Source organism: Dama dama, chromosome 15 (genome assembly GCF_033118175.1).
Source record: "Dama dama isolate Ldn47 chromosome 15, ASM3311817v1, whole genome shotgun sequence".
NCBI classification, from domain to species: domain Eukaryota; kingdom Metazoa; phylum Chordata; class Mammalia; order Artiodactyla; family Cervidae; genus Dama; species Dama dama.
In genome coordinates, this window is record NC_083695.1 from 33,594,679 (window position 1) to 33,619,709 (window position 25,031).

At 37.5% G+C, this 25,031-nt stretch overlaps 3 protein-coding genes across 8 annotated transcripts in view; all 3 read left to right on the forward strand.

The window, feature by feature from the left end:
- The window catches only part of ADK (adenosine kinase), a 553,238-nt gene that overhangs the window by 501,294 nt on the left and 26,913 nt on the right, over positions 1–25,031 (forward strand). For all 6 annotated transcript variants that reach the window (XM_061161884.1, XM_061161887.1, XM_061161881.1 and 3 more), the window contains one exon: positions 18,991–19,077. In XM_061161884.1, the coding sequence (XP_061017867.1) occupies positions 18,991–19,077 (87 nt within the window). The remainder of the gene's footprint in view (positions 1–18,990; positions 19,078–25,031) is intronic.
- On the forward strand, positions 3,858–4,365 carry LOC133070630 (eukaryotic translation initiation factor 1-like). Its single transcript, XM_061163017.1, has one exon. The coding sequence runs from the start codon at positions 3,858–3,860 to the stop codon at positions 4,197–4,199; it is 342 nt and encodes a 113-aa protein (XP_061019000.1). The 3' UTR covers positions 4,200–4,365.
- Positions 16,287–17,119, forward strand: LOC133070125 (large ribosomal subunit protein uL30). Its single transcript, XM_061161880.1, has one exon. The coding sequence runs from the start codon at positions 16,308–16,310 to the stop codon at positions 17,052–17,054; it is 747 nt and encodes a 248-aa protein (XP_061017863.1). The 5' UTR covers positions 16,287–16,307; the 3' UTR covers positions 17,055–17,119.

Here is a 25,031-nt window from a genome sequence, read left to right on the forward strand (position 1 = left end):
GAAAGTATTGAACAGCATCTAGATTTTATTATTCCTTCCTCTAAAATATAACATTTATTTAATAATGAGATGAAAATACAGGCTTTATGAGATATAATTCCTGTGTCAAAAAGCTGTAAGTGCTACCACTGTTTTGTGACCCCCTGAATGATGTCTGCTTTCTTTGTGTTAAATCTATCAATAAATGATCCCAAGGAATATCATAAAATTCCCTGTCATTAGCTCTAGAAATGCCTTGATGAGTAACTTGTTTAATGGGATAAAAGCTTCAGTAAACTGATGTCCCCACCTGAGTGGTTAATTCCGAAATATTATTTGTCTAACACATTGTTGTCAATGACAACTGAATAAGAACTTTTAGGAGCAGTTGGCTGTCCAACGATCGCAAATTTCAAGGCTATGCAAATTGTGCCAGTTCAGCCCAGCTCTTTTCTCTATTATCATATCAATTGAGTCAGTTCATAGTAGACAAAGCAAGGTTATGGGAACCACCTAGAGCATCATGCACCATTTAACATCAATGCAGCATACAAGAACATCTGCAACTTCAATCTTATTAACAGTGGAGAGAATGGAAGGCAATAAACAGCTTTCTTCACCATTTAATTGCAAAATAGTATTTCCTAATGTTTGCATTGTTTATCAACAGGAACTTCATCAATAATTGTATAATTATGGTTGCCTAGATTACATAGGCAACCCTCATGCATCTTGTCATTTATTACAGAGAGGTCTGAATTCAATCTGAATTTGAACACACAATTCAAGACTAATAATGTAAGTCCTTTGAAATGTGAGTTGTATAATATAGATAATTTGTGCAGTAAGAGAATGGCAGTTTATGATTCTTCAGTCACTTTGGGGGTTAAGTTAACACAGAGAAAAGACTGAAAGGCAGTGAAAAATGAGGGGAAGCCACTAGTTAGATTCTAACATAGATCCATTGAACATGAAAGTAGGTTATGTTCTTTAGAATTAATCATGAGTAATTAGATGTTTGCTTTAGGCCAAAATTGGGCTGAATTAAAACAGAATTGTTATGCTGAGGTCTTCTTCTTAGTCTCTATACTTAAAGGGAGAAATGGCAGAAAGCTACAAGTATACTGAGAAAAAAACTGTGGTGGCCAAAGTTAGAAATTGTAAATGCAGAGGAAGACTTGACATATCTGTTCAGTCTTCACCTTTGTTGCTTCTTGAAGCCATATAACATCACTATCCCTAACTAGCAAAATGTGAGTGTTTGTAGCAAGCAGCCAAGTGCATTCTTCAGGCTCTGCGGAAGCAGGGAGTTTCTTTTGGCACACACTGCAAAATAGCCAAGAAAAATGAGAGGAAATAATATAAGTCCGGTAACAGTTATTGGTGTGGTCAGTGGGAGTTGTTTCATAATAAAACAGGAGCAGGAAAATGTGAAAAATAAGATGTACATTTGAAGTAATTCAGGCAAGGGACTGGTCTGAAAAGTTTGTATCTTTTAAACAAGAAAATCTCATAGTTTTACTTAGATTTATTTTGTATATGAGGAAAACCAGAAGCCTGTTCATGAAATTAGGTCTGAAACATTTCAATATTTAGGATATTTTCTCCCCCTGATTAGTCTGTATTTATACCTTTAATAATTCTTCATTCATCTTCTAGCACTTCTTTTTAAAGATCGCATAAGGAAGAAAAAAAATTGCTATAGTAAAGTATCCACAGAGTAGAAGAATATATAGAATTTTTGTCCCATTTTTTGGTTGTCTGGGTATAGTGAACAGAACAGAAGCTTTCTTAACATGACAGTTGACCTATCATTTCCTCCACCTGAGGGATTCCAAGAACTGATGTGCTGGAGGTAATGCTTCGACATGTAATTACTTAACATTATGCCTAGAAACTTTTTTTTAAGTTTTAAGTAGTTACAGCCTCTGCTATAAACTTTGAAAAAGTTCTAGCTCTGAAGAATGAGAGTGGAGATTTTATATACATGCATATATATATATATAGGTATACATATACATGCATATCTGTATATATATGTCTCTCACTTAAAATACCTCAGGGAAAACATTTGTCTATGCTGGGGCTTTGCATAAATGTGTAGTACCAATTCTGACACTTGCACACCTTTCCTTTAAAGAACTTATATGCAAACATTATTCAGGAACCTTTTCTAGGGGCTATTTATCAAAACTGCTATGATAATAACTTTGTCATAATGAGTCCTGATCTCTGTTTAGGGAGTAATTGATAAAGTAAAAAATTAATGTTCCATAATTCACATTACAATGCACATGTAATTATTTGAGATGAGGCAAACCCTATGCATTTAATTTACAACTATAATTAAGTAAACTCATTTGATACTAATTAGGTGAGCCTAAAAGGATCATAGGTTTGTGTATTTAATTATCAAAGTACAATCAGCAACCAATTTCTGAAAAGCTTTCCTAACTTGAACTCAACATTGATCTTTGCCCACACTACAATTTTATCTTCCTGGACCTTCAGTAAATTAAAAGGCATTGTGAATCATGGAAAATCTTCTTGGTGGGTTAGCTTTTTTGGCAATTTGTAATTCACCATCTGAAAACAAGAGCTTATATATATACTGGAGTTTTATATCTGTAAATAGTACATCAAAAATGAAGGAGAAATTAAGATATTTCCAGTTAACAAAAGCTAGAGGAGTTCATTACTGGTCATTCAGTCAGTTCATTTGCTCAGTCGTGTCCGACTCTTTTTTTGTGACCTCATGGACTGCCGCACACCAGGCTTCCCTGTCCATCACCAACTCCGAGAGCTTACTCAAACTCATGTCCATCGAGTGGGTGATGCCAGCTAACCATCTCGACCTCTGTCGTCCCCTTCTCTTCCCGCCTTCAATCTTTCCCAGCATCAGGGTCTTTTCCAATGAGTCTTTGCATCAGGTGGCCAAAGTATTGGAGTTTGAACTTCAGCACCAGTCCTTCGAATGAATATTCAGGACTTATTTCCTTTAGTATTGACTGGTTGGATCTCCTTGCAGTCCAAAGGACTCTCAAGAGTCTTCTTCAACATCACAGTTCAAAAGCATCAATTCTTCAGTGCTCAGCTTTCTTTATTGTTCAACTCTCACATCCATACATGTCTACTGGAAAAACCATAGCTTTGAGTAGATAGACCTTTGTTGGCAATGTAATGTCTCTGCTTTTTAATATGCTGTCTAGATTGGTCATAACTTTCCTTCCAAGGAGCAAGCGTCTTTTGATTTCATGGCTGCAGTCACCATCTGCAGTGATTTTGGAGCCCCCCAAAATAAAGACTGTCACTGTTTCCATTGTTTCCCCATCTATTTGCCATGAAGCGATGGGACTGGATGCCATGATCTTAGTTTTCTGAATGTGGAGTTTTAAGCCAACTTTTTCACTCTTCTCTTTCACTTTCATCAAGAGGCTCTTTAGTTCCTCTTCACTTTCTGCCATAAGTGTGGTGTCATCTGCATATCTGAGGTTATTGATATTTCTCCCGGCAGTCTTGATTCCAGCTTGTACTTCATCCAGCCCGGCATTTCTAATGATGTACTCTGCATGTAAGTTAAATAAGCAGGGTGACAATATACAGCCTTGACGTACTCCTTTCCTGATTTGGAACCAGTCTGTTGTTCCATGCCAGTTCTAACTGTTGCTTCCTGACCTGCATACAAATTTCTCAAGAGGCAGGTCAGATGGTCTGGTAATTCCATCTCCTTAAGAATTTTCCGGCCCCAGTCCCTGAGCCGCCGCCGAGGACTCAGCAGCCTCCCGCTTGAGCCTGCTCGCTTCCAGATGCTCCTGCCCGCCTTCTCCCGCCGCCGCCTTCCGCAGGCCGTTTCCACCAAGGAAAAGGAATCATATCGTATGTCCGCTATCCAGAACGTCCACTCTTTCGACACCTTTGCTGATGCAAATAAGGGTGATGATATGCTTCCTGCTGGCACTGAGGATTATATCCATATAAGAATTCAACAGAGAAACGGCAGGAAGACCCTTACTACTGTCCAAGGGATCGCTGATGATTACGATAAAAAGAAACTAGTGAAGGCGTTTAAGAAGAAATTTGCCTGCAGTGGTACTGTAATTGAGCATCCAGAATATGGAGAAGTAATTCAGCTACAGGGTGGCCAGTGCAAGAACATATGCCAGTTCCTGGTAGAGATTGGACTGGCTAAGGACGACCAGCTGAAGGTTCATGGGTTTTAAGTGCTTTTGGCTCACTGAAGCTCAAGTGAGGATTTCCTTGCAATGAGTAGAATTTCCCTTCTGTCCCTTGTCACAAGTTTAAAAACCTCACAGCTTGTATAATGTAACCATTTGGGGTCTGCTTTTAACTTGAACTAGTGTAACTCCTTCATGCAATAAACTGAAAAGAGCCCCCCCCCCCAAAAAAAAGAATTTTCCACCTTTTGTTGTGATCCACATAGTCAAAGGCTTCAGTGTAGTCAATAATGCAGAAGTAGATGTTTTTCTGGAACTCTCTTGCTTTTTCGATGATCCAACGGATGTCATTAATGGTAGATCTGCCCTGTAAGAAATCCTTCAGGCTGAAATGAAAGGATGCTGGACAGTACTTAAAGCCATGTAAAGAAATAATACCAGTAAAGGTAATTACATAGGTGAATAGCCAGTGTTCTTGTATTTTGGGTGTCTAACTCCTGTTTTATTTCATACGTGATTTAAAAGACAGTACATTTAACGGTAATTATAAATATATGTTAGTGGACACATCTGCATAAAGATGCAACTTATAGCACCATCATAATGGGGAAAAGGAACAATATGAAAGCATAGGTTTTGTGTGTTGTTGAAACTAATTTGGTTTTGATTCAAATTAGATTGTTATATATTTAGAATGTTAATTGTAATCTCTATGGTACCCACTAAGAAAATATTTGAGGAATACAGAAGTTTCCTCTATTTTGTTAAAATAGTATCTAAAAATTAGTTTATGAGAAAATATATTTGTTTGCTAGCTTAGAAGTCTTTTAATTCTACCATTAGTCAATCACCAAATATTTATTATATACCTAATAATGGGTTTCTGCTACATTTCAATAGTTATCTCCATTTCTTCCCACTAAATATGGAAACATATAATCAAGAAAGACTTGTTACATGATGTCTAGAGTGACTTCATAGACTTGAAATATGCTAGATAAAATGTTCACATTTTCTTTCTTTTTAAAAAAATTATTTTTTGTCTCTGCTGGAATCTTCATTGCTATGCATGGGCTTTCTCAAGTTGCAGCAGGTGGGGGCTACTCTCTAGTTGCAGTGTGTGGGCTTCTCATTGCGGTGGCTTCTCTTGTTGCAGAGCACAGGCTCTAGGGTGCTTGGGCTTCAGTAGTTGCATCTCTTGGGCTTAGATGCCTCATGGCGTACAGGATCTTTTCAACGAGGAGTTGAACCTATGTGCCATACATTAGCAGGTGGATTCTTAACCACTGGACCACTAGGGAAGCTCTTCACATTTTCATATTTCTTAATGGCATTTATTCTGTAAAGAATGTGAAAATTTGTGCCCATGACTTTCCCTGAGGGTGTTAAAGATGTTTCTGTCTGCATACCTTTCAAACCAGGGTACCTGGATGTAGGTAGAAGACACCTATATGATCCAGTATGTGTTCCCTTCACTCTCAAAGTATTAAGGGTATTGACATCACTATCAGAACATGTGAACTGAAAAAAAAAAAGAACATGTGAACTGTAGCCACAGACGCTCAAATTTTAAGCTTTCAGAATGTGCTTCATGCTAAACATGAAGGCTTTTCCCTTTTCTTATCAGCTACCACTATGGTAAAATAAAAACTAAACTGCTGATGCAAATGTTGCTCACAGAGAACATTTACTTAACGTTATCTAAAATGTGCTGTTAAAATAGGTGAATAAATTCATACCTGGCCTATTGATACTTCTTTATTTCTTTGGGAATACTAGTGCAATTTGTCAGTATTAAAACAGAGACTTTTTTTTTTTTTTGATAGCAAGGCCTAAATTTCTTCTGTCCAGATGTAACCAATGTCAAGAAGTCACACCCACACAATTAAGGACACCAGCCTTGCAGCACTGACATCTGCAGCCTGACCAGTTTGTATCTTGTGTCTGGGTCATCTGTGGAAGTATAAGTGGTACTGTGGACTGTAAACAGACCAAGTCTAGCAGGTGTCATTTACATAAACTAGAGTGTCAATAGTATCCTCTGAAGCTGTACAAGATGGTTTTCTTAAATTGAATTATCTCTCATCTTCTTCCAATCTCAGAAACAAAGATGCTGGGTTTTGGGGTGGGGGCAGTTTGTGGATCATTTGAAGAACTATCTAGTAGTTCAACATAACTAGCAGAGTATAAAGACTTGACACCCAATGGCTTCTATTCTATCCTCTCATGGTGAAAATTATTTGGTGACTTCAGAAGAGTAATAGACATTTAGAATGACACTTTGGACAGGAAAATGGAAGCAGCAACTAAGGATTATTAGTAGAACCAGTTCTGAGAGGAATTAGCAGTAATCGGCTCAGTATTAGATGACAGACACCAGCCTGTTTGGAAAGAGGGTCTTTATCATTTTTTAATAGGGTTGTGCCATTCTTTTTAATCTACTTATAGGTATGAGTGTGATCCTTAAACTATTCCTGCAACTTTTCAAAAATCTGATGCTACAAATTCTGTTCATAAAGAATAGTGAAGAGTACAACTAAGCTTAAAAAGCAATATAAAATATTGTAATTGAGAGGTTTTCTTCAAACAGGTAATTAACCATACATTTATACATTTTAATCTACTTTTAAGTGCAAGAGAGATTGGTAAATGCCTCAATAAAGAAAAGTGTTCTGTTTAAATTGGATAAAATCATTGTTTACTAGTGTTTATCGCTATACTCCAAGTAGTCAAGTGATCTCTGAATCCAGTTTAGTTTATTGGACAGTAAATAGTACTCATAACTTTTATCAGTGTTTGTCAGGGAGCCCTCTGAAATTCACTCCATACTTTGAGGAAGTTTAATTTCACTGTATAGTATAAACTTTAATTTTTTTTTTGTTTCCTTTTAAACCTATGACGTTACCTTAAAGCATTATCATCCCTGCAAACCAGATTGCACTAAACATTAGTGATATTTCGTTAATGCTTTCTAGCTCTAAGATTTCTTAATCCATAGGATAAAAAGGGAGCCATTGTTCCCTCATATCTAATGCAGCTTTTCCTTTGCAAACATAACAACATTTGCCATTGCTGCTATCAGCAACTCAAAGAGAAAATCTTACCAATAGAAAGCCCATGATTAGAGGTAGTGGAATCTGTAGCATCTTCATTGATAATAGAGAATAGCTTGGGTACATGCATATCCATTTGACAATCTTTACTGTTGTACTCAGGAAGAAATACATGGTTTTGGAAAGGGGTCCATTTAGAATACCAGTAGTATCCTGTATCCCACTAATGCAGTGATTAGGACTAAACCACAAGAAAAGAAAGATGGGAAAGATGGAGGGAGGGAGAAAGCCATTGATGTTTGATTGCTCAGTTTTCTCCATAACACTGATCAGTTCAGTTCAGTTGTTTAGTCATGTCCGACTCTTCGCGATCCCATGGACTGCAGCACACCAGGCTTCCCTGTCCATCACCAACTCCCGGAGCTTGCTCAAACTCATGTCCATCATGTCAGTGATGCCATCCAACATCTCATCCTGTGTCATCCCCTTCTCCTCCTGCCTTCAGTCTTTCCCAGCATCGGGGTCTTTTCCAGTGAGTCATTTCTTCACATCAGGTGGCCAGAGTATTGGAGCTTCAGCATCAGGCCTTCCAATAAATATTCAGGACTGATTTCCTTTAGGATTGACTCCCTGCATTCCAAGGGACTCTCAAGGGCCTTCTCCAACACCACAGTTCCAAAGCATCCATTTTCGGCACTCAGCTTTCTTTATAGTCCAACTCTGACATCCATAGATGACTCCTGGAAAAACCATAGGTTTGACTATCCGGACCTTTGTTGGCAAAGTAATGCTTTTTAATATGCTGTCTAGGTTGGTCATAGCTTTTCTTCCAAGGAGCAAGCATCTTTTAATTTCATGGCTGCAGTCACCATCTGCAGTGATTTTGGAGCCCAAGAAAATAAAGTCTGTCACAGTTTCTCTTGTTTCCCCATCTATTTGCCATGAAGTGATGGGACCGGATGCCATGATTTTTGTTTTTTGAATGTTGAGTTTTAAGCCAGCTTTTTCACCCTCCTCTTTCACTTTCATCAAGAGGCTCTTTAGTTCCTCTTAGCTTTCTGCCTTAAGGGAGGTGTCATCTGTGTTTCTGAGGTTACTGATATTTCTCCCAGCAGTCCTGATTCCAGCATGTGCTTCATCTGGCCCGGCTTATTCTGCATGTAAGTTAAATAAGTAGGGTAACAATATACAGCCTTGATGTACTCCTTTCCCAATTTGGAACCAGTCTGTTGTTTCCTGTCCAGTTCTAACTGTTGCTTCCTGACCTGCATACAGATTTGTCAGGAGGCAGGTCAGGTGGTCTGGTAATTCCATCTCCTTAAGAATTTTCCACCATTTGTTGTGATCCACACAAAGGCTTTGGTGTAGTCAATAAAACAGAAGTAGATGTTTTTCTGGAACTCTCTTGCTTTTTCTGTGATCTAATGGATGTTGGCAATTTGATCTCTGATTCCTTTGCCTTTTCAAAATCCAGCTTGAACATCTGGAAGTTCACAGTTCACATACTGTTGAAGCCTCGCTTGGAGAATTTTGAGCATTACCTTGATAGCGTGTGAGATGAGTGCAATCGTGCAGTAGTTTGAACGTTCTTTGGCATTGCCTTTCTTTGGGATTGGAATGAAAACTGAGCTTTTCCAGTCCTGTGGCCACTGCTGAGTTTTCCAAATTTGCTGGCATATTGAGTGCAGCACTTTCATAGCATCATCTTTTAGGATTTGAAATAGCTCAATGGAATTCCATCACCCCCACTAGCTCTGTTCATAGTGATGCTTCCTAAGGTCCACTTAACTTCAGACTCCAGGATCTGGCTCTAGGTGAGTGATCACACCATCATGGTTACCTGGGTCACTGAGATCTTTTTATAGTTCTTCTATGTATTTTTGCCACCTCTTCTTAATATCTTCTGCTTCTGCTAGGTCCATACTGTTTCTGTCCTTTATTGTGCCCATCTTTGCATGAAATATTCCCTTGGTATCTCTAATTTTCTTGAAGAGATCTCTAGTCTTTCCCATTCTATTGTTTTCCTCTATTTCTTTGCATTGATTACTAAGGAAGTCTTTCTTATCTCTCCTTTCTATTCTTTGCAACTCTGCATTCAATTCCTTTTCTCCTTTGCTTTCCTTTCGATTCTCTTCTTTTCTCAGCTATTTGTAAGGCCTCCTCAAACAACCAGTTTTTGTTTTTGCATTTCTTTCTCTTGGGGATGGTCTTGATCACTGCCTCTTCATCTCTACTTCACCTCTAATATCACTTTGGCCCACTGTGGCTCCAAGCCCCCTTGTCATGGATGCCTGTCTTGATTGATCTCGCCCAATTATAAAGATGAGTTGCTCAGCAAGAGAGAGAAGGGGAAGGGAGGGGTACGTCTTGAATTAAATTTTTAAGGATAAGTGGGCTTTGCCAATCAAAGGTAGATAAAGCACACTTCAGGTAGGGAACTTATATATGAGCTATGGGGTATAGAAAAATAATTCTACAAGTTTGTATTTTTTCCAGAATGTTATTGAATAGTTGCATCACAATTTGTTAAACAAACTTTCTTCTCCCAGTGTAAAATGACAACTTCCACCTTTATCATATTTTAATATGTATGTGGGTATATTTATTTCAGTCCATTTGGGCTGGTATAACAAAATACCACACATGGAGGGTAACCAAGCTTGTTACAGCCCAGGTCCTCTGTATTGAGTATTGTACCCCTGATGTGGCTACTTCTTGCTGCTGAAGTCTCAATTCAATCATTACCTCCTCAGTGAGGAGGTAGCACCCATCTAAATTAACTCTCCGCCTCAGTCATACTTTTTCATCCTGTTTGTTTCCTTAATGTCATTTATTGTTATTTCAAATTATCTTCTTCACTTTTGCATTACTTATATATTATCTGTCCTCACTAGAATGGAGGTCCTGTGAGAGCACGGTGTTTGTTTGTCCTGTTCACATCTGCATTCTCCCTCTCTGACAAAGGTCCTGGTAGATGACACGCTCTTAGCAAGTATTTGTTGAGTAAAGTAGATGAAAAAAAATAATAAATAAAGTAGCTGAGCCAAAACCAGACTCAAACAGTGTATCCTTTGAGTCCTAATGCAGTGTACTTGCCATCATTCCATTTATTCTGCCTTTCATGAAAGCACTTATATGTTTGGAACTACAATAAGAATTGATGTTCAGAATAATAACATTAACATGTGCTATAAGATTCTCTATTATCAAAGAAAATTTTCATTTGAGTTCAATAAACTAAACTAATTAAAGCAGGGATGTCATGGTATGTTATTATATTAGTACATTTAGAAAGATTTCCAACTAAAGAGACTTTCTGCTTTTTCTTTAATCAGAAAATTAAATTAGCCCAGAGTTCTTCATTCCCCCAAAAGTCCCTGTTAATTAGGATTGTTCTATAAATCTATATTATTAGCAGAATTTGTCATCTGTTTCATTATCCTGTTTATTAGAGCAGTCTGAGCAGGGTGTCTTTGCTCATATCCTGGTTTGTGTATCACAGTGAAAAGAAAAATTATTTCCTAGATTCTCTTTTTTTTTTTCCTATTCTGTGACACAGGCATATTTCATGCTGTTTGTTTAACAACTTAATTTCCTTGTGTCAGTTCCCAGTATAAAGTAGGAATGATATTATTGACTTGGCTATTAAGTCAAATAATTAAATTAGAGTCTACTTAAAAGCATTAGTGCTTTGAAACATTGTGATAACTGAAGATTGAAAACAACCTAAAAGTCCATCAGTAAAGGACTGTTTAAGTAAAGTATAGTATATCCATTTAATGGATTATTATGCAGTCATAAAAAATAATGGGGACATTCTCTGCTTACCAACATAGAAAGATCTCCTAGTGAAAAAACATGGTCCAGGGCAGGCTACATAGTGTTATTCTTTTGTTGTTGTTGTTTAAAATAAAAAGAAGAAAAATAACTATGTATTTTGCTTGTATATGCATAGAGAAATGCTGGAAAGATATACAGGGAAACAATAACAGTGATAACCAGATTGGAAAATAGTAGGACTAGAAACAGGAAATGGGACAGACTAGGGAGTGGAATTTATACTATGTCTTTCTTTTTATAGATTAATATTTGGGGTCTATAGGTTATATATTACCTGTAGTAAAAATTGAAAGGTTAACTTAAATAAAAAACAAAACCCATAACTAAAAGCAATGTGTGTTTCTGGACTGCATCTTATAGGATTAAAAAAAGTGCTATAAAAAACATTAAGGGACTTCCCTGGTGGTCCAGTGACTAAGATTCCGTGCTCCCAAGGCCAGGGGCTCAGATTTGATCCCTGCTCAGGGAACTAGATCCCACATGCCACAGCTAAGAGTTTGCATGCCACAACTAAAGATCGATCCTGAGTGCTGCAACTAAGACCTGGTGCAGCCAAAAAAAAAAGAAGCCTATTAGGACAGTTAATAAAATTCAATTATGAAATATAGATTAGAGGAAATAACAATACTAAGTTTTTTAATTTGTCAACTATACCATGGTTACCTAAAAGAATATATTTGTTCTTAGGAAATATACACTGAATTACTAAGGAATAAAGGACATGATATATGAAACTTATATTCAAATGATCTGAAAGAATAAATAAAAATATGTATGTGTCTATACATACATATCAGAGGATTGATAAATTGTGACAAAATGAAAAACTGATAGATCTGAATAAACATTCTCTGTAAACAGTAGTGCTTATCACTTTCTGGTGAAATTTTTGCCATAAGTTTCCAGTTTTTTCCATGACTGGTAATGCTCGTCAGAGGCAGTGGCAGAAGTGGTGACTGACTATAGTCTACATTATGGCTGAAGATCATCTGCCTGTCTACTTCTTATCCTGCTTTCTATCTTTTTCAGTTGTATCTTCACTACAACTTAGAGGTGACATTTGTGATACAGTGACAACACATGGCATTTTAATATATCTTGAACCAAATTTCCTAAGGATATTAACTGTCTTGGGACTTTGTGTATAGTGCTAAAATATATAGTTCATTTTGTAGTGGTAAAGCTACAGGAACATTTAGTCAGGTTGTGTGGCATTGAGTGACTGAATTTGTATTATTATTTTTGAGTTAGATACTTTGGCATTTATATGAACTACCATCTCTACTATAAATGACTTAACATTATAGTTGATTCTAGCCAGACTGGCCTCTTAAGTGCTTGAGAAGTAAGGCATATGTCACAGTAAAGTGAGGAGTAAATTATCTGCTTGTATAAACTGTCCAGAGAATGTTTGATTTTCATTGCTTTGTATTTTAAGTATGTTAAATTTGATTGTTCTGAGTGAAGATACCCTAAGGTCTTATCTAATAAATGACACTGACACTAAACAAATCTGGTATCAACTGAATTGTTAGTGTTTGTTTCCTGTCTGTCTAGGGAAGCACATGATTTTGTGCTATTGTAGAAGTCTGGAAAATAGGAATAATAATAATTCCCATGGGGTGGGGAGGGAGATGGAAGGGAGGTTCAAAAGGGAGGGGAGGTTCAAAAGGGAGGGGATATATATATATACCTATGGCTCATTCATGTTGAGGTTTGACAGAAAACAACATAATTCTGTAAAGCAATTATCCTTCAATTAAAAATAAATTGATTAAAAGTAATAATAATTCCCAGCCCTTTCCCTTCTCACTTTATAAAAAAAATTGGGAGGAATTGAGAGACAGTAGCACTTAAGCTCTTAAGTAGTACTTGATCAGAACTAACAGTGTCATTTTTCTATAACTAAGGCAAATGGCTTTTTTTTTTTTTTTTACTACTTTTCCCACAGCTCCTCCATTTCACACCTTTGAAAACTAGGTCCCGGTAAAAGCAATGTGAGTTTCTTGGGCCTCATTAGCTGAATAATACCCATGCATATAAATGGGTCTTCAGATTTAGTTAAGTTCTTTATATTTTCATGCAATAAATTGACTAGATAGCTATGAAATAGATCATGCTGGCAAATACCATTTACTTAGTTTGTGGATTTTTTAAAAATAGCTCTGTAAAACAGCTTAGATCATTGTATTTCAAAATAAGAATTTACTGAAAATATAATTGAATATTATTGAACATTGCTTAATCCCTTTTCAATAATTTGAAACACCATTCAAGGTCTTGGAATTTTGGGGGTTATTATTTTGAAAAGAGATCTCATAATATAGATTTCCGTATGCAGCAGATAAAAGATTCCCAGGTGGCTCAGTGGTGAAGAATCTACCTACCAGTGCAGGAGATGCAGGTTCAGTGCTTGGGTCAGGAAGATCCCCTAGAGGAGGAAATGGCAACCCACGCCATTCTTCTTGCCCAGAATATCCCATGGACAGAGAGAAGCCTGGTGGGCTGTATACTCTGTGGGGCCGCAAAGAGTCGGACATAACTGAGCAACTGAGCGTACACGGAGCAGCAGATACTAGAGCCTGGACTATGTCTATACCAATTTATGACAGCTCTTTATACATTCTTAATATTCCTATATATTTACTTATATTGATAAGTACAAAAGGTAGAAAATATTTCTACTTTGTTTCAGGAAATTGAACTTCACATGACACCTAAGGATAAAAGATTTTAAGAATCTACACATACATCCAGAAAAAAGTATAGTAAAATTTCATTCACTTAGAATTTTTGCTAATGTAGACCAAAAGTCGTGATTCTTAAGAACATAATTCAGATAAACTCTTCCATTGTGAATTAGGTTTTATTCATAAAGATTTCTCCAATTAAAAATCAGTAACTTATTTAAACAGGAAATCAAGGAGTTATATCTAATTGTGGCTTACTTACCGTTTATTGATAATTATTTTCAAATCTCTAATCCAGTAATTAATTCTTATATTAATTCTTCTATTACCTAAAATGTTTTATAGACATGTTACATTATTACATAATATAACCCTATTATAAATTGTAATGGTGTCATTAACTTAGCTCATTTTACTTGTTTAGTGCCTATTCGTTCAAGTTTATAATTGTTAATTCCCTTTATAGTAGGACTTGTACTTGGAAGTAATAAAATCAGATTTCTTTATAAATATTTATGGTACAGACCTTTCCATAAACCAGACTGTAGCCCTTTCCTTTCCTAATTATTTCCAATAAACTCTACTTGTATCTCTTTTTTTGGCCTGTGTAGCAGTCTATACTACATACTTCCTAGGAAATTTAATCTTGGACATTTATGCCTTAACTTCCAATTAGTCAAAACCTTGTCAACTTCATGTATGTCTCTTGTTGTAAAGTGTGGAGAGGTAGTACTTAGAGTTTTTAGATAGATACGTCTAACATGGAGTCTTCTTAGCATCTATAGTCATAGGGATCACTAAGTGAATGAGTCCTCTTCTGGAGTATCAGCCTCCAGAAGAATCAGTCCAGGAGGATCTTTTTTTCATTATCTTATCTTTGTTTATCTCTTGCTGAAAGTATCCATTAGTAGGAGGTAGCAAAAAGCAGGCAGAACATGCTTTTTGAAAGTCTTAAGTTCTTCATTAAGACCTTAAAGTTTCCAAGATCTCCTTTTCTCTGCTTCTTCATCTTAGGTGAGATTGAAGGTTACCGATTTTTGACCACATCTGTCACCAGAAAGGATGCAAATTTGTGGTTTGAGAAGTTCCAGACACCAATAAAAAGCACTATTCAATCTTTTACAAATGTCCTCTAGGCCAGATTTCATCATAAATACAGTAGTTTCCCGTACCTGCAGGGGGGTATGTTCCAACAAATTGGATTCCTGAAACTGCATGGTAGCAGACCCTATATATACTATGTTTTTTATCCCTATACATACATAACTACGATAAAGTTTAATTTATAAATTAGGCATAGTAAGAGATTTACAACAATGACTAATAATAAAATATAATAGTTATAATCTGTAATAAAAATTATGGTATGGGAATTGCCTGGTGGTCTAGTGATTAGGACTCCATGCTTCCACTGCAGGAAACCCACATTAGATCCCTGGTTGGAGAAATAAGATCCCATAAGCCTCACAGCACAACCAAAAAAAAAAAATTATATGGTTTTTCTCTTTCTCGAAGTTATCTTATTGTACTGTATTCACCCTTCTTATGATGACAGGAAATGATTCAGTGCCTGTGTGATGAAATGAAGTGAGATGAATGACACATATTGTGATGTATTATTAAGCTAACATTGACCTTCTGATGATAACGTCAGAAGGAAGATATCAAGCCATGATGTCAGTGGTTGGGTGTCAGCAGCAGATGATGTCCATGATTGGGGATCCTTGATAGTTGAAGGGTATTTGTTTTTGTTTGTGTTTGTTTCACTGAAATCTTTTAGAAGAACATGGTAATTGGAAGTTGTCTCTTTTTAACACATCAAAGTTTTGCTGCCCTGGTGGAATCCTTCAGTGATAATAAGGGTAACTTTAATACTGCATTCCATCCATGAATCTTGTTCCCTAATTTTGTCCTTTAAAGTCTGTGCAGTCTGAAAGACTTCAGCAAATTTTGGTGTCGTCTGAATTGCTGGTTCTGTTTCACTTTCTTCTTCGTAATCCTTCTCTGTTGATGACTCAACAGCTTCTTACAGTTTCTCATCTATTAACACTTCTTTCTCCATAGTTTCTGATGCGGTCTGCTTCTTCATCAAGCATGTTGGCAAATCCTTCTTACTGTATGAATGATTTTCCTAACTTTTCTGTTGATTCCCAGGAAGCCTTTAAAATCATTCATGACTGCAGGCCTTTACAATTTCTAGTTTAATTAATCCGCTGTAGCTTTGATGAATATTATGTGTCTGTAACAGGGAATGATTTCCAGTATCACACTGTGTCTAGATTGGAGTCTGCATCAATTGCTGATCAAATGTTATCAAGTACCAGGAAAGTGTATGTGGCCTTGACAAACTGAATGATGCTGTGGTCAAGGGGTTGAATCAGTGAAGTCGTGTTTGAAGTTGTAAATTTCCAGCCTCAAACATTTTCATGTTTATAACAATTCAGGTTGACCAGGTGTGTTATCCATTATTAATAGGACTGTAAATTCCAACCTTGCCTCTTGCAAATATTTTTTCACTTATGGGATGAAACATTAGTAAAAAACCATCCACCTCTTTCCCGGCTGGAACCATGGAGGGTGCAGAAGAGAAGAAAAAGAAGGTTCCTGCTGTGCCAGAAACCCTTAAGAAAAAGCGAAAGAATTTCGCAGAGCTTAAGATCAAGCGCCTGAGAAAGAAGTTTGCCCAAAAGATGCTTCGAAAGGCAAGGAGGAAGCTTATTTATGAAAAAGCTAAGCATTACCACAAGGAATACAGGCAGATGTACAGAACCGAAATTCGAATGGCTCGTATGGCACGGAAAGCTGGCAACTTCTATGTACCCGCGGAACCCAAATTGGCATTTGTCATCAGGATCAGAGGTATCAACGGTGTGAGCCCAAAGGTTCGAAAGGTGCTGCAGCTCCTTCGCCTCCGGCAGATCTTCAATGGCACCTTTGTGAAGCTCAACAAGGCATCAATTAACATGCTGAGAATTGTGGAGCCATACATTGCATGGGGGTACCCAAATCTGAAGTCTGTAAATGAATTGATCTACAAGCGTGGTTATGGCAAAATCAACAAAAAGCGAATTGCCCTGACAGACAACGCATTGATTGCTCGATCTCTTGGGAAATACGGAATCATCTGCATGGAGGATCTGATTCATGAGATCTATACCGTTGGAAAACGTTTCAAAGAAGCAAACAACTTCCTGTGGCCCTTTAAATTGTCTTCTCCACGAGGTGGAATGAAGAAAAAGACCACCCATTTTGTAGAAGGTGGAGATGCTGGCAACAGGGAAGACCAGATCAACAGGCTTATTAGAAGGATGAACTAAGGTATCTACCAGGATTATTTTTGTAATCTGGTCCGTTAATAAACAATTGAAACAAATTGAAAAAAAAAAAAAAAAACCATCCAATAAATGAGGTGACTGTCACCACTGCTTTCTGACAGTTTTTGAGAGCAAGTGGGTTCTTTTCCCTACACACTACACGTTACTCTGGGCTTTATCACGTGCCCTGCAGTGTTGCCACATAGTACCAGAGTTCATCTGTCCTTCCATGCTTTATACCCTGGTACCTTCTTTGCACTTTTATGAATGTAGCTTCTATTGGGCATCTTCTTCCAGAAGAGCCCAGCTTCATTGCCACTGAAGACTTGCTTTTATGGTATCCTTTCTCCTTAATCAGTTCCAACACTGTCAGGAATGTGGCAGTAACTTCTTCATCAGCAGACTCAGCCTCTCGAGTAATTTTTATATTTTTCAGTCTAGATCTGTTCCTTAATCTGTGTAACCATCCTTTGTGTGTAGGTGTGATCACTCAGTCATGTCTGTAACTTTTATAGTTTGAGGTACAACATCAAATCTAGCACAGATTTTCTTTTTCCTTCTTCACAATTTCACAGATAGAAAATTCATTCTTACTGTAGATCTTAGAAACCTTTTCACTTAAAGTACTTCATGGCTTCTTTTTGGCATATTCAAATCTCCAGCATCGCTACTCTTGTACTTTGGGGCCATTAGTAAGTAAAATAAGAGTTACTTAAACATAAGCTCTGCAGTACAGTGATGGTCAATCTGGTAACCGAGGGGGCTACTGAATGGCTTATGGGAGGCATACATCATAAAGGGATGATTCACATCCAGGGCAGGATAAATTGGGACAGTTCTCAAAATGATATGGAACTTAAAATTTATGAATTGTTTATTTCTGGAATTTTCCATTAGACCTCAGCTGACCACTGGTAACTAAAACCACAAAAAGCAAAACTGTGGATAAGGGAGACTACTTAATGTCATTCCACTGTCATCTGCCAGGATTAAAGTAGTGTATTCGGTTACTCTGTAGTCAAAACAACCAAGCCCTAGTCCAGACTGCTGTAAGGAAGGAGCTCATTGCACTGTCCCTTTTGTTCTGCCCAGGCAGTCAGAGGTAGCTTTTCCTTTTGTTGTTTGACTGGTAGTTTGGAGGAAATAGTGGCTCTTTTGTAAAAAGTAACCAGATTAGGTTATTTGTAATAAGCCAACTATTATCAGTAATCCTTGCCATTGACATGAAGTATTATTGAGAATAGTAGTTATATTTTTATTGTGCCATTGTGATTTTCTATACAGAAACACCCAAGATTCATTATTTCTATTTTTTAAATTTATAGCTCTTTAACTGTATCCAAGATTTCACTGCCGGGGCTCTGCTGGTGGCTCAGTGGTAGAAAATCTGCCTACCAATGTAAGAGACGAGGGCTTGAGGGTTCAATCCCTGGTCCGGGAAGATCTCCTGGAGAAGAAAATGGCAACCCACTCCATTGTTCTTGTCTGGAAAACCCCACGGACAGAGAAGTCTAGCAGGCTATAATGGTGTTGCAAAGAGTCGGACATGACTAAGTGACTGAACAATAAGATTTCACTGGCAGGAATGTAGGCCAGTCTTGATGTTTTATTAGAGATCCATGATATAGTACTTCTGTTCATGTATTTTTACTGTCCAAAAAGGTACTGCTACCATTTGTAATCGTTCCTTAAAAATGTGAACCACCCTCAGTATAACTCTTAACAAAACATATGGCATCTGTGTGCTGAAAATTACCAAAAGCACACTGCTTACAGTTGGCTTCTCACCTTGGTTCCCAAGTGCTCATGTACAGAATATGGACCTCATGTTCCATCTCTCTCTCTGAATGATGTAGGAGCTTTAAGCTTTCCTGGGTTAGTTTGTATGTTGAGTATTACAAAGAGAAGTCATTCTGCCTTGCTTTGGCTCTAATTGCAGAAAATGAAGTCACCGCTTTTGCTGTCTTGGATCAAGACCAGAAAGAAATTGTTGATACCAATGGAGCTGGAGATGCATTTGTTGGAGGTACAGACTCATTTATATGATACTTACTTATAAGTTAAATATTTCCTTTAAGCCTATCTCTGCCACATGGCCAAGATTTTTTAATTTAATAACTTTTGATTTCTTCTTTTAAATAATTAACTCCTGATATTTTTTCCATATGCTTCTATCATTGTTATGAAGGGTATATTACTACAGAAAAATACATATTTTGGGCTTAAAGGTAATTTACTATTATGCTATATCCCAGTCATTTTCACAAGATTAATTGTGTCTGTCAGAATATTGCATAAACAAGCTGCATCAAGTATAGTACATAGTATATTCATAGCACTTCAAGCTGAAATGTTAACACATTGTTGTTCTTTAAAACAAGTTGTGAATATTAATAGTATGCTAATAACTAAGGATGATGTCTTTGGATTATATCCTTTGATTGTATCATCTGTTTCTAACACAATAGTTGGATGTTTATAAGAACTAAGTCTTTTTTGGAGTGAGTAGTCAAAAATAAAGTCAAGAAAATTGGCAGTCTTGGCTTCCTGACTTAGGGATTCCCTGGTGGCTCAGACAGTAAAGGATTGCCTGCAGTGCCGGAGACCCCAGTTTGATCCCTGGGTCGGGAAGATCCCCTGGAGAAGGAAATGGCAACCCACTCCAGTATTCTTGCCTGGAGAATCCCACGGACAGAGGAGCCTGGCAGGCTACAGTCCATGGGGTTGCAAAGAGTCAGACACAGCTGAGCAACTTCACTTTCACTTGGCTTCCTGACTTAGGTTGATGTAAAATCTGATTCATAAGTTCTGAACCCCTTCTAGCTAAGTGTAGTAAGTCTCTAGAAAGCTTTAGATTCCTGAGTGATAACCCAAAAGAGTCCCTCCTGATCTTTATTTCTCATAACATCAAGGAAAAAAGGTAAATGGAACTGACCCTTATCCTTCTTTCCTTGGAGTATAATTTGAATTATGGGAAACTTATTTGAGATTATGTAATGGTTTTAACTTAGTATTGTTTAAAATATTTATATTCTTTTTATTTTAATGTTCTATTTCACTAGCATAAATTTTTCGTGTTTCCTTCTTTGAAACTTTTCGTTACCAGTCTTAAACTGTTAACCATAAGACTGGTAGCATGCTGCTCGCTTCGGCAGCACATATACTAAAAGACTGGTAGCATGCACCATGCTCTGTTCTTTGGAAAGAGTACATGTGCATGCAACAAATAATGTGCTACTTTGCTGTCATTCATGTATGTTTTATTTCTTTGCTCTGAAAGTTTTCACCATTGATTAGAGTATTTTGCAGCTGTTTTTTCTATTCCATGCTGCTTCAGAGGTCTAATACCATGTAAAATCTAATACTATGTAACCTAAGAACACCTTATCCAGAATTGGGTCAAATTTTGTAATACATTAAGGAGACACTGTTGATTTCCTGGTTAAAAATTTATTAAACCAGGAATCTTAGTACAGAAACTTATAAACTTATAACTTTTGTGTGTATTATTTAAGCATTTAAAAATACTTAAAACAGTTGGAACTCTCTTTCTTTGATGTTTAGTTCGGTATCTCCTGAGGCCACCATAAATAAAATGATGATGATATGATGGTGACCTAATTAGCCACTACTTCTGATCCTCAGGCCTGGGTTTCCTAACCTTGCAACAGCAATTCCATTATAGACCCCTAACCTCTTATAATGTTTCCAGTACAAGGTAGGAATATGTAGACTTTCTGAGAAAAAGAAAAGTCATTCTTAGGATATGAAAGTAGGAGCAGCCAGCTACCCATTTGTATTATGAGCTATAAATGAACTATATCATCAAAGCACTTGGGCTCTTACAGGGTTTTCAGCCTGTTTATCTCATTTTTCTTACTCAGCCTCATGATATACTTATGGTTGGGGTACAGTGAGGTAAATAAAAAGGAAAGAGTGTGGAACAGGGACCTGCAAACTTTTTTATCCTAAAGGGCCAGGTAGTAAATATGTTAGGCTTTGCAAACCATATACAGGCTATACTGCATATTCTTCTCATTTGTTTTCTTGCTTGTTTCTTGTTTTGTTTTTCATTTTTTACAGTACTCTAAAAATGTGAAAACCTTTCTTCGCTCTCCAACTGTATAAAAACAGACCACAGTCTGGGTTTGACCCTTAGGCCCTGGTTTGCCAACCCATTTTTGTAATATGTTGGCAGCTTCCTCACTTGATTCACTTTCATCATACCCTGGATTTCACCACAGAGTGTTGAAATCAATATAGAGAAAGTGGAAAGCAGGCTGAAACTAGGCAGAACTTTACTGGTGAAACCTCAATTTAGTTCAGTTCAGTCGCTCAGTCGTGTCCGACTCTTTGCAACCCCATGAACCGCAGCACTCCAGGCCTCCCTGTCCATCACCAACTCCTGGAGTCTACCCAAACCCATGTCTATTGAGTCGGTGATGCCATCCAACCATCTTATCCTCTGTCATCCCCTTCTCCTCCTGCCCTCAATCTTCCCCAGCATCAGTGTCTTTTCAAATGAGTCAGCTCTTCGCATGAGGTGGCCAAAGTATTGGAGTTTCAGCTTCAACATCAGTCCTTCCAATGAACACCCAAGACTGATCTTTAGGATGGACTGGTTGGATTTCCTTGCAGTCCAAGGGACTCTCAAGAGTCTTCTCCAACACCACAGTTCAAAAGCATCAATTCTTCGAGGCTCAGCTTTCTTTATAGTCCAGCTCACATTCATACCTGACTACCAGAAAAACCATAGCCTTGACTAGACGGACCTTTGTTGGCAAAGTAATATCTCTGCTTTTTAATATGCTGTCTAGGTTGGTCATAACTTTTCTTCCAAGGAGTAAGCATCTTAATTTCATGGCTGCAATCACCATCTGCAGTGATTCTGGAGCCCAAAAAAATAAAGTCAGCCACTATTTCCACTGTTTCCCCATCTATTTCCCATGAAGTGATGGGACTGGATGCCATGATCTTAGTTTTCTGAATGTTGAGCTTTAAGCCAACTTTATCACTGCCCTCTTTCACTTTCATCAAGAGGCTCTTTAGTTCTTCTTCACTTTCTGCCATAAGGGTGGTGTCATCTGCATATCTCAATTAGGTAGCCATTTTTCTCATTTAACCCTACTCTCATTGCTTAACAAGATAATCAGATCCTGAAAGACTGAGTCATGCAATGAGATGTTGTTGTTGTGTTAGTCGCTCAGTTGTGCCCGACTCTTTGCGACCTCATGGACTGCAGCCCACCAGGCTGCTCTGTCCATGAGATTTTCCAGGCAAGGATACTGGAGTGGGTTGCCATTTCCTTCTCCAGGGGATCTTCCCAACCCAGGGATCAAACCGGATTTTGTGCACTGCAGGCAGATTCTTTACCGACTGAGCTATAATGTTATTTTAACAGAGAATAACAGTGTTGGCTAGTTCAGCACATTCTGTTTACTTAAGTCAAGCTATACAGTAATAGCAATAAGTAACATGTAGTGCCCCAAGCCAATCGATATCCTAGGCACTTTACATATATTAACTCATTTAATGTTCATAAAAGCTCCTGGAGATAAGTTATATTTAACCCCATTTTACTGATGATAAAGCTGAGACACAGAAGGGTTGGGTAACTTGCCCAAAGTCTCATAGCTAGAAAGTAGCAGAGATAGGCAGTGTGAACTGTTCTGCTTCTCTAAACTTTTAGGGAAATCTCATCATTAGGACTCAGAATCATAGACCAGCCTTACTAACAGTAACTGGTTTTGCCGAAGAGAATTTTCCTGTCGTCTGCATAGATGACTTCATTTATTGAACAGGAGCTTTTGTTATCTGATAGGATTCTGAAGGCAATGGCACCCCACTCCAGTACTCTTGCCTGAAAAATCCCATGGATGGAGGAGCCTGGTAGGTTGTAGTCCATGGGGTCGCTAAGAGTCGGACAGGACTGGGCGACTTTCACTTTCACTTTCACTTTCCTTCATTGGAGAAGGAAATGGCAACCCACTCCAGTGTTCTTGCCTGGAGAATCCCAGGGACAGGGGAGCCTGGTGGGCTGCCGTCTATGGGGTCGCACAGAGTCGGACACAACTGAAGCGACGCAGCAGCAGCAGGATTCTGAGAACTCCAGAGTAAGATTGTTGCAGAAAAGAAAGAGAAGGGGAAAGGGAAGAGAATCGAAGGACTGTAATCCCTGGTGAGTTTGAACCAGGAACTTTTTGCTAAACAGTGGAATTGATGGCACTACAGAGATACTGAAAGACAGATCATAAACTTGCTTGGTCAGCATGGAATCAAATGGAAGGAGTTATATGAATCAACTGTTTAATAGCACCATGCTGGTGCATCTGTCTTACAATAGAGATGGTCTTGTTAGTTTGAAAAGTAAAAAATTCATTGATTAAAATCCCCTACTTCCATCTCTATACCTGGGAAAGCATACTCCTTTGGCTTGAACATGAATGAGAGGCAGTAACAACGTTTGCATGTATTATGTAGTTTCTTTTTCTGTGCTTCATTGCCTGATTAATGTATCTCCTTTCTGATCGACACATTTTATCTTTAGATGGTTAATATATTTCTCCTATTACTTTTCAAGTTTTGCTGGCTTAAAAGCATTTCTTTCTTTTGTGAATTTGCATAACTGTATTCCAGTCCCAAGTTTAAGTTCTTAGATAAATGATGATTCACCTACCATGTGGCGATATTACATATCCCAATACCAGAGTGCCATGAATTCTTATTAGCCACATAAGAGGTACATGACTACATCATTGATGTATAATTTTAAAATGACTACCCCAAATGTCCATAAATTAAATTCATAGTTCCATCTCAAGGGTTTAGTGACAGTGACAAATACCTCTGACCTCTACAAGCATACCTCCTTGTTCTGTTTGTAAATCTTGAACACTTTCTTATGTGTCACTAGCCAGCCCTGATGGAACTGCCCTTTCCACATTCTCCCGTAAACGCCTAAGCGCTATGATTGTACCCTTGAAAATGGAGACAATTCTATGATCTCTAAGCATGATTTCCTAATTTCCCAGGTCAGTAGAAAATTTCTTCCTGTTGTCCTGCTGTGCTTTGTCACAGCAGGTCTGCCTTTTCCTTTGGAACCCTCTTTGTCACTGCCATAGTAACAAATGGAAACATTGAGAACATTTTGTGACAGGCACTGTCATTGTTCCCAGTGAAATCTCTTCCCCTGTGTCTTCCCAGTAAATGAAACTGAGAAGAAAAATCATAACAAATAACATGAAAGGGGACCTAATCAATATGTTCCCAGTGGGCTGTCAATACCAGCTTGTGTTAATCTAATATGATTTAGTCATATGTTTCATGGCAGCTGTAGGAATATGGACTAGATCTGCTAATCATTTTTAGACTGAGTACACCTTTGACAGATTATACCCAGGCACATATATATTAATATAAAATAACTCTCAGATAAAAGACTAGAGACCTCACTCAAGGGTCAGCATTCTTAGGATTTCAAAAGCTTCATTAAATAATGATTAAAAGCCATATATAGCTTAGAACAGTTTATTTTGAATGATAGTAGAGTAACTGTGCTGCCTTTAATATTTTTATTTTCAAATTTCTCATGACAGCTTTTGCAAGGAAAATGCATTTTCCTAAAAGATACTACCTACAAATGACTTTTAAAGCTACTTAGCAATCACACTGTAAATAATTATCCTATTTCTCATCTAATAAAAAGGAGCATTAACTTCACTTTCTAATTTATGTTCAGAAAAGATGTTTTGTTTTTTAAAAAAGATTTGAGTTTCTAGAGCAGAGATACTACTTCCTTTTCAAGTAGTACCTGTCTATATTGCTGAAAACCATAGAGAATCTAAATTATGTTTATATTTTCTATTCTCACCTTGCTTTTTATTCCCAAACATTTGTATTAATAGCTTACTGTCCCATTTTTCTAAATTGCCACTTGATTGTGCTACGCAAAGAAGTGGTACAGAATTCTTATTTTTTTTT

Excerpts from the sequence above, each read along its gene's own strand:
- LOC133070125 (XM_061161880.1), top strand. The coding sequence starts at position 16,308 with ATGGAGGGTGCAGAAGAGAAGAAAAAGAAGGTTCCTGCTGTGCCAGAA.
- LOC133070630 (XM_061163017.1), top strand. The coding sequence starts at position 3,858 with ATGTCCGCTATCCAGAACGTCCACTCTTTCGACACCTTTGCTGATGCA.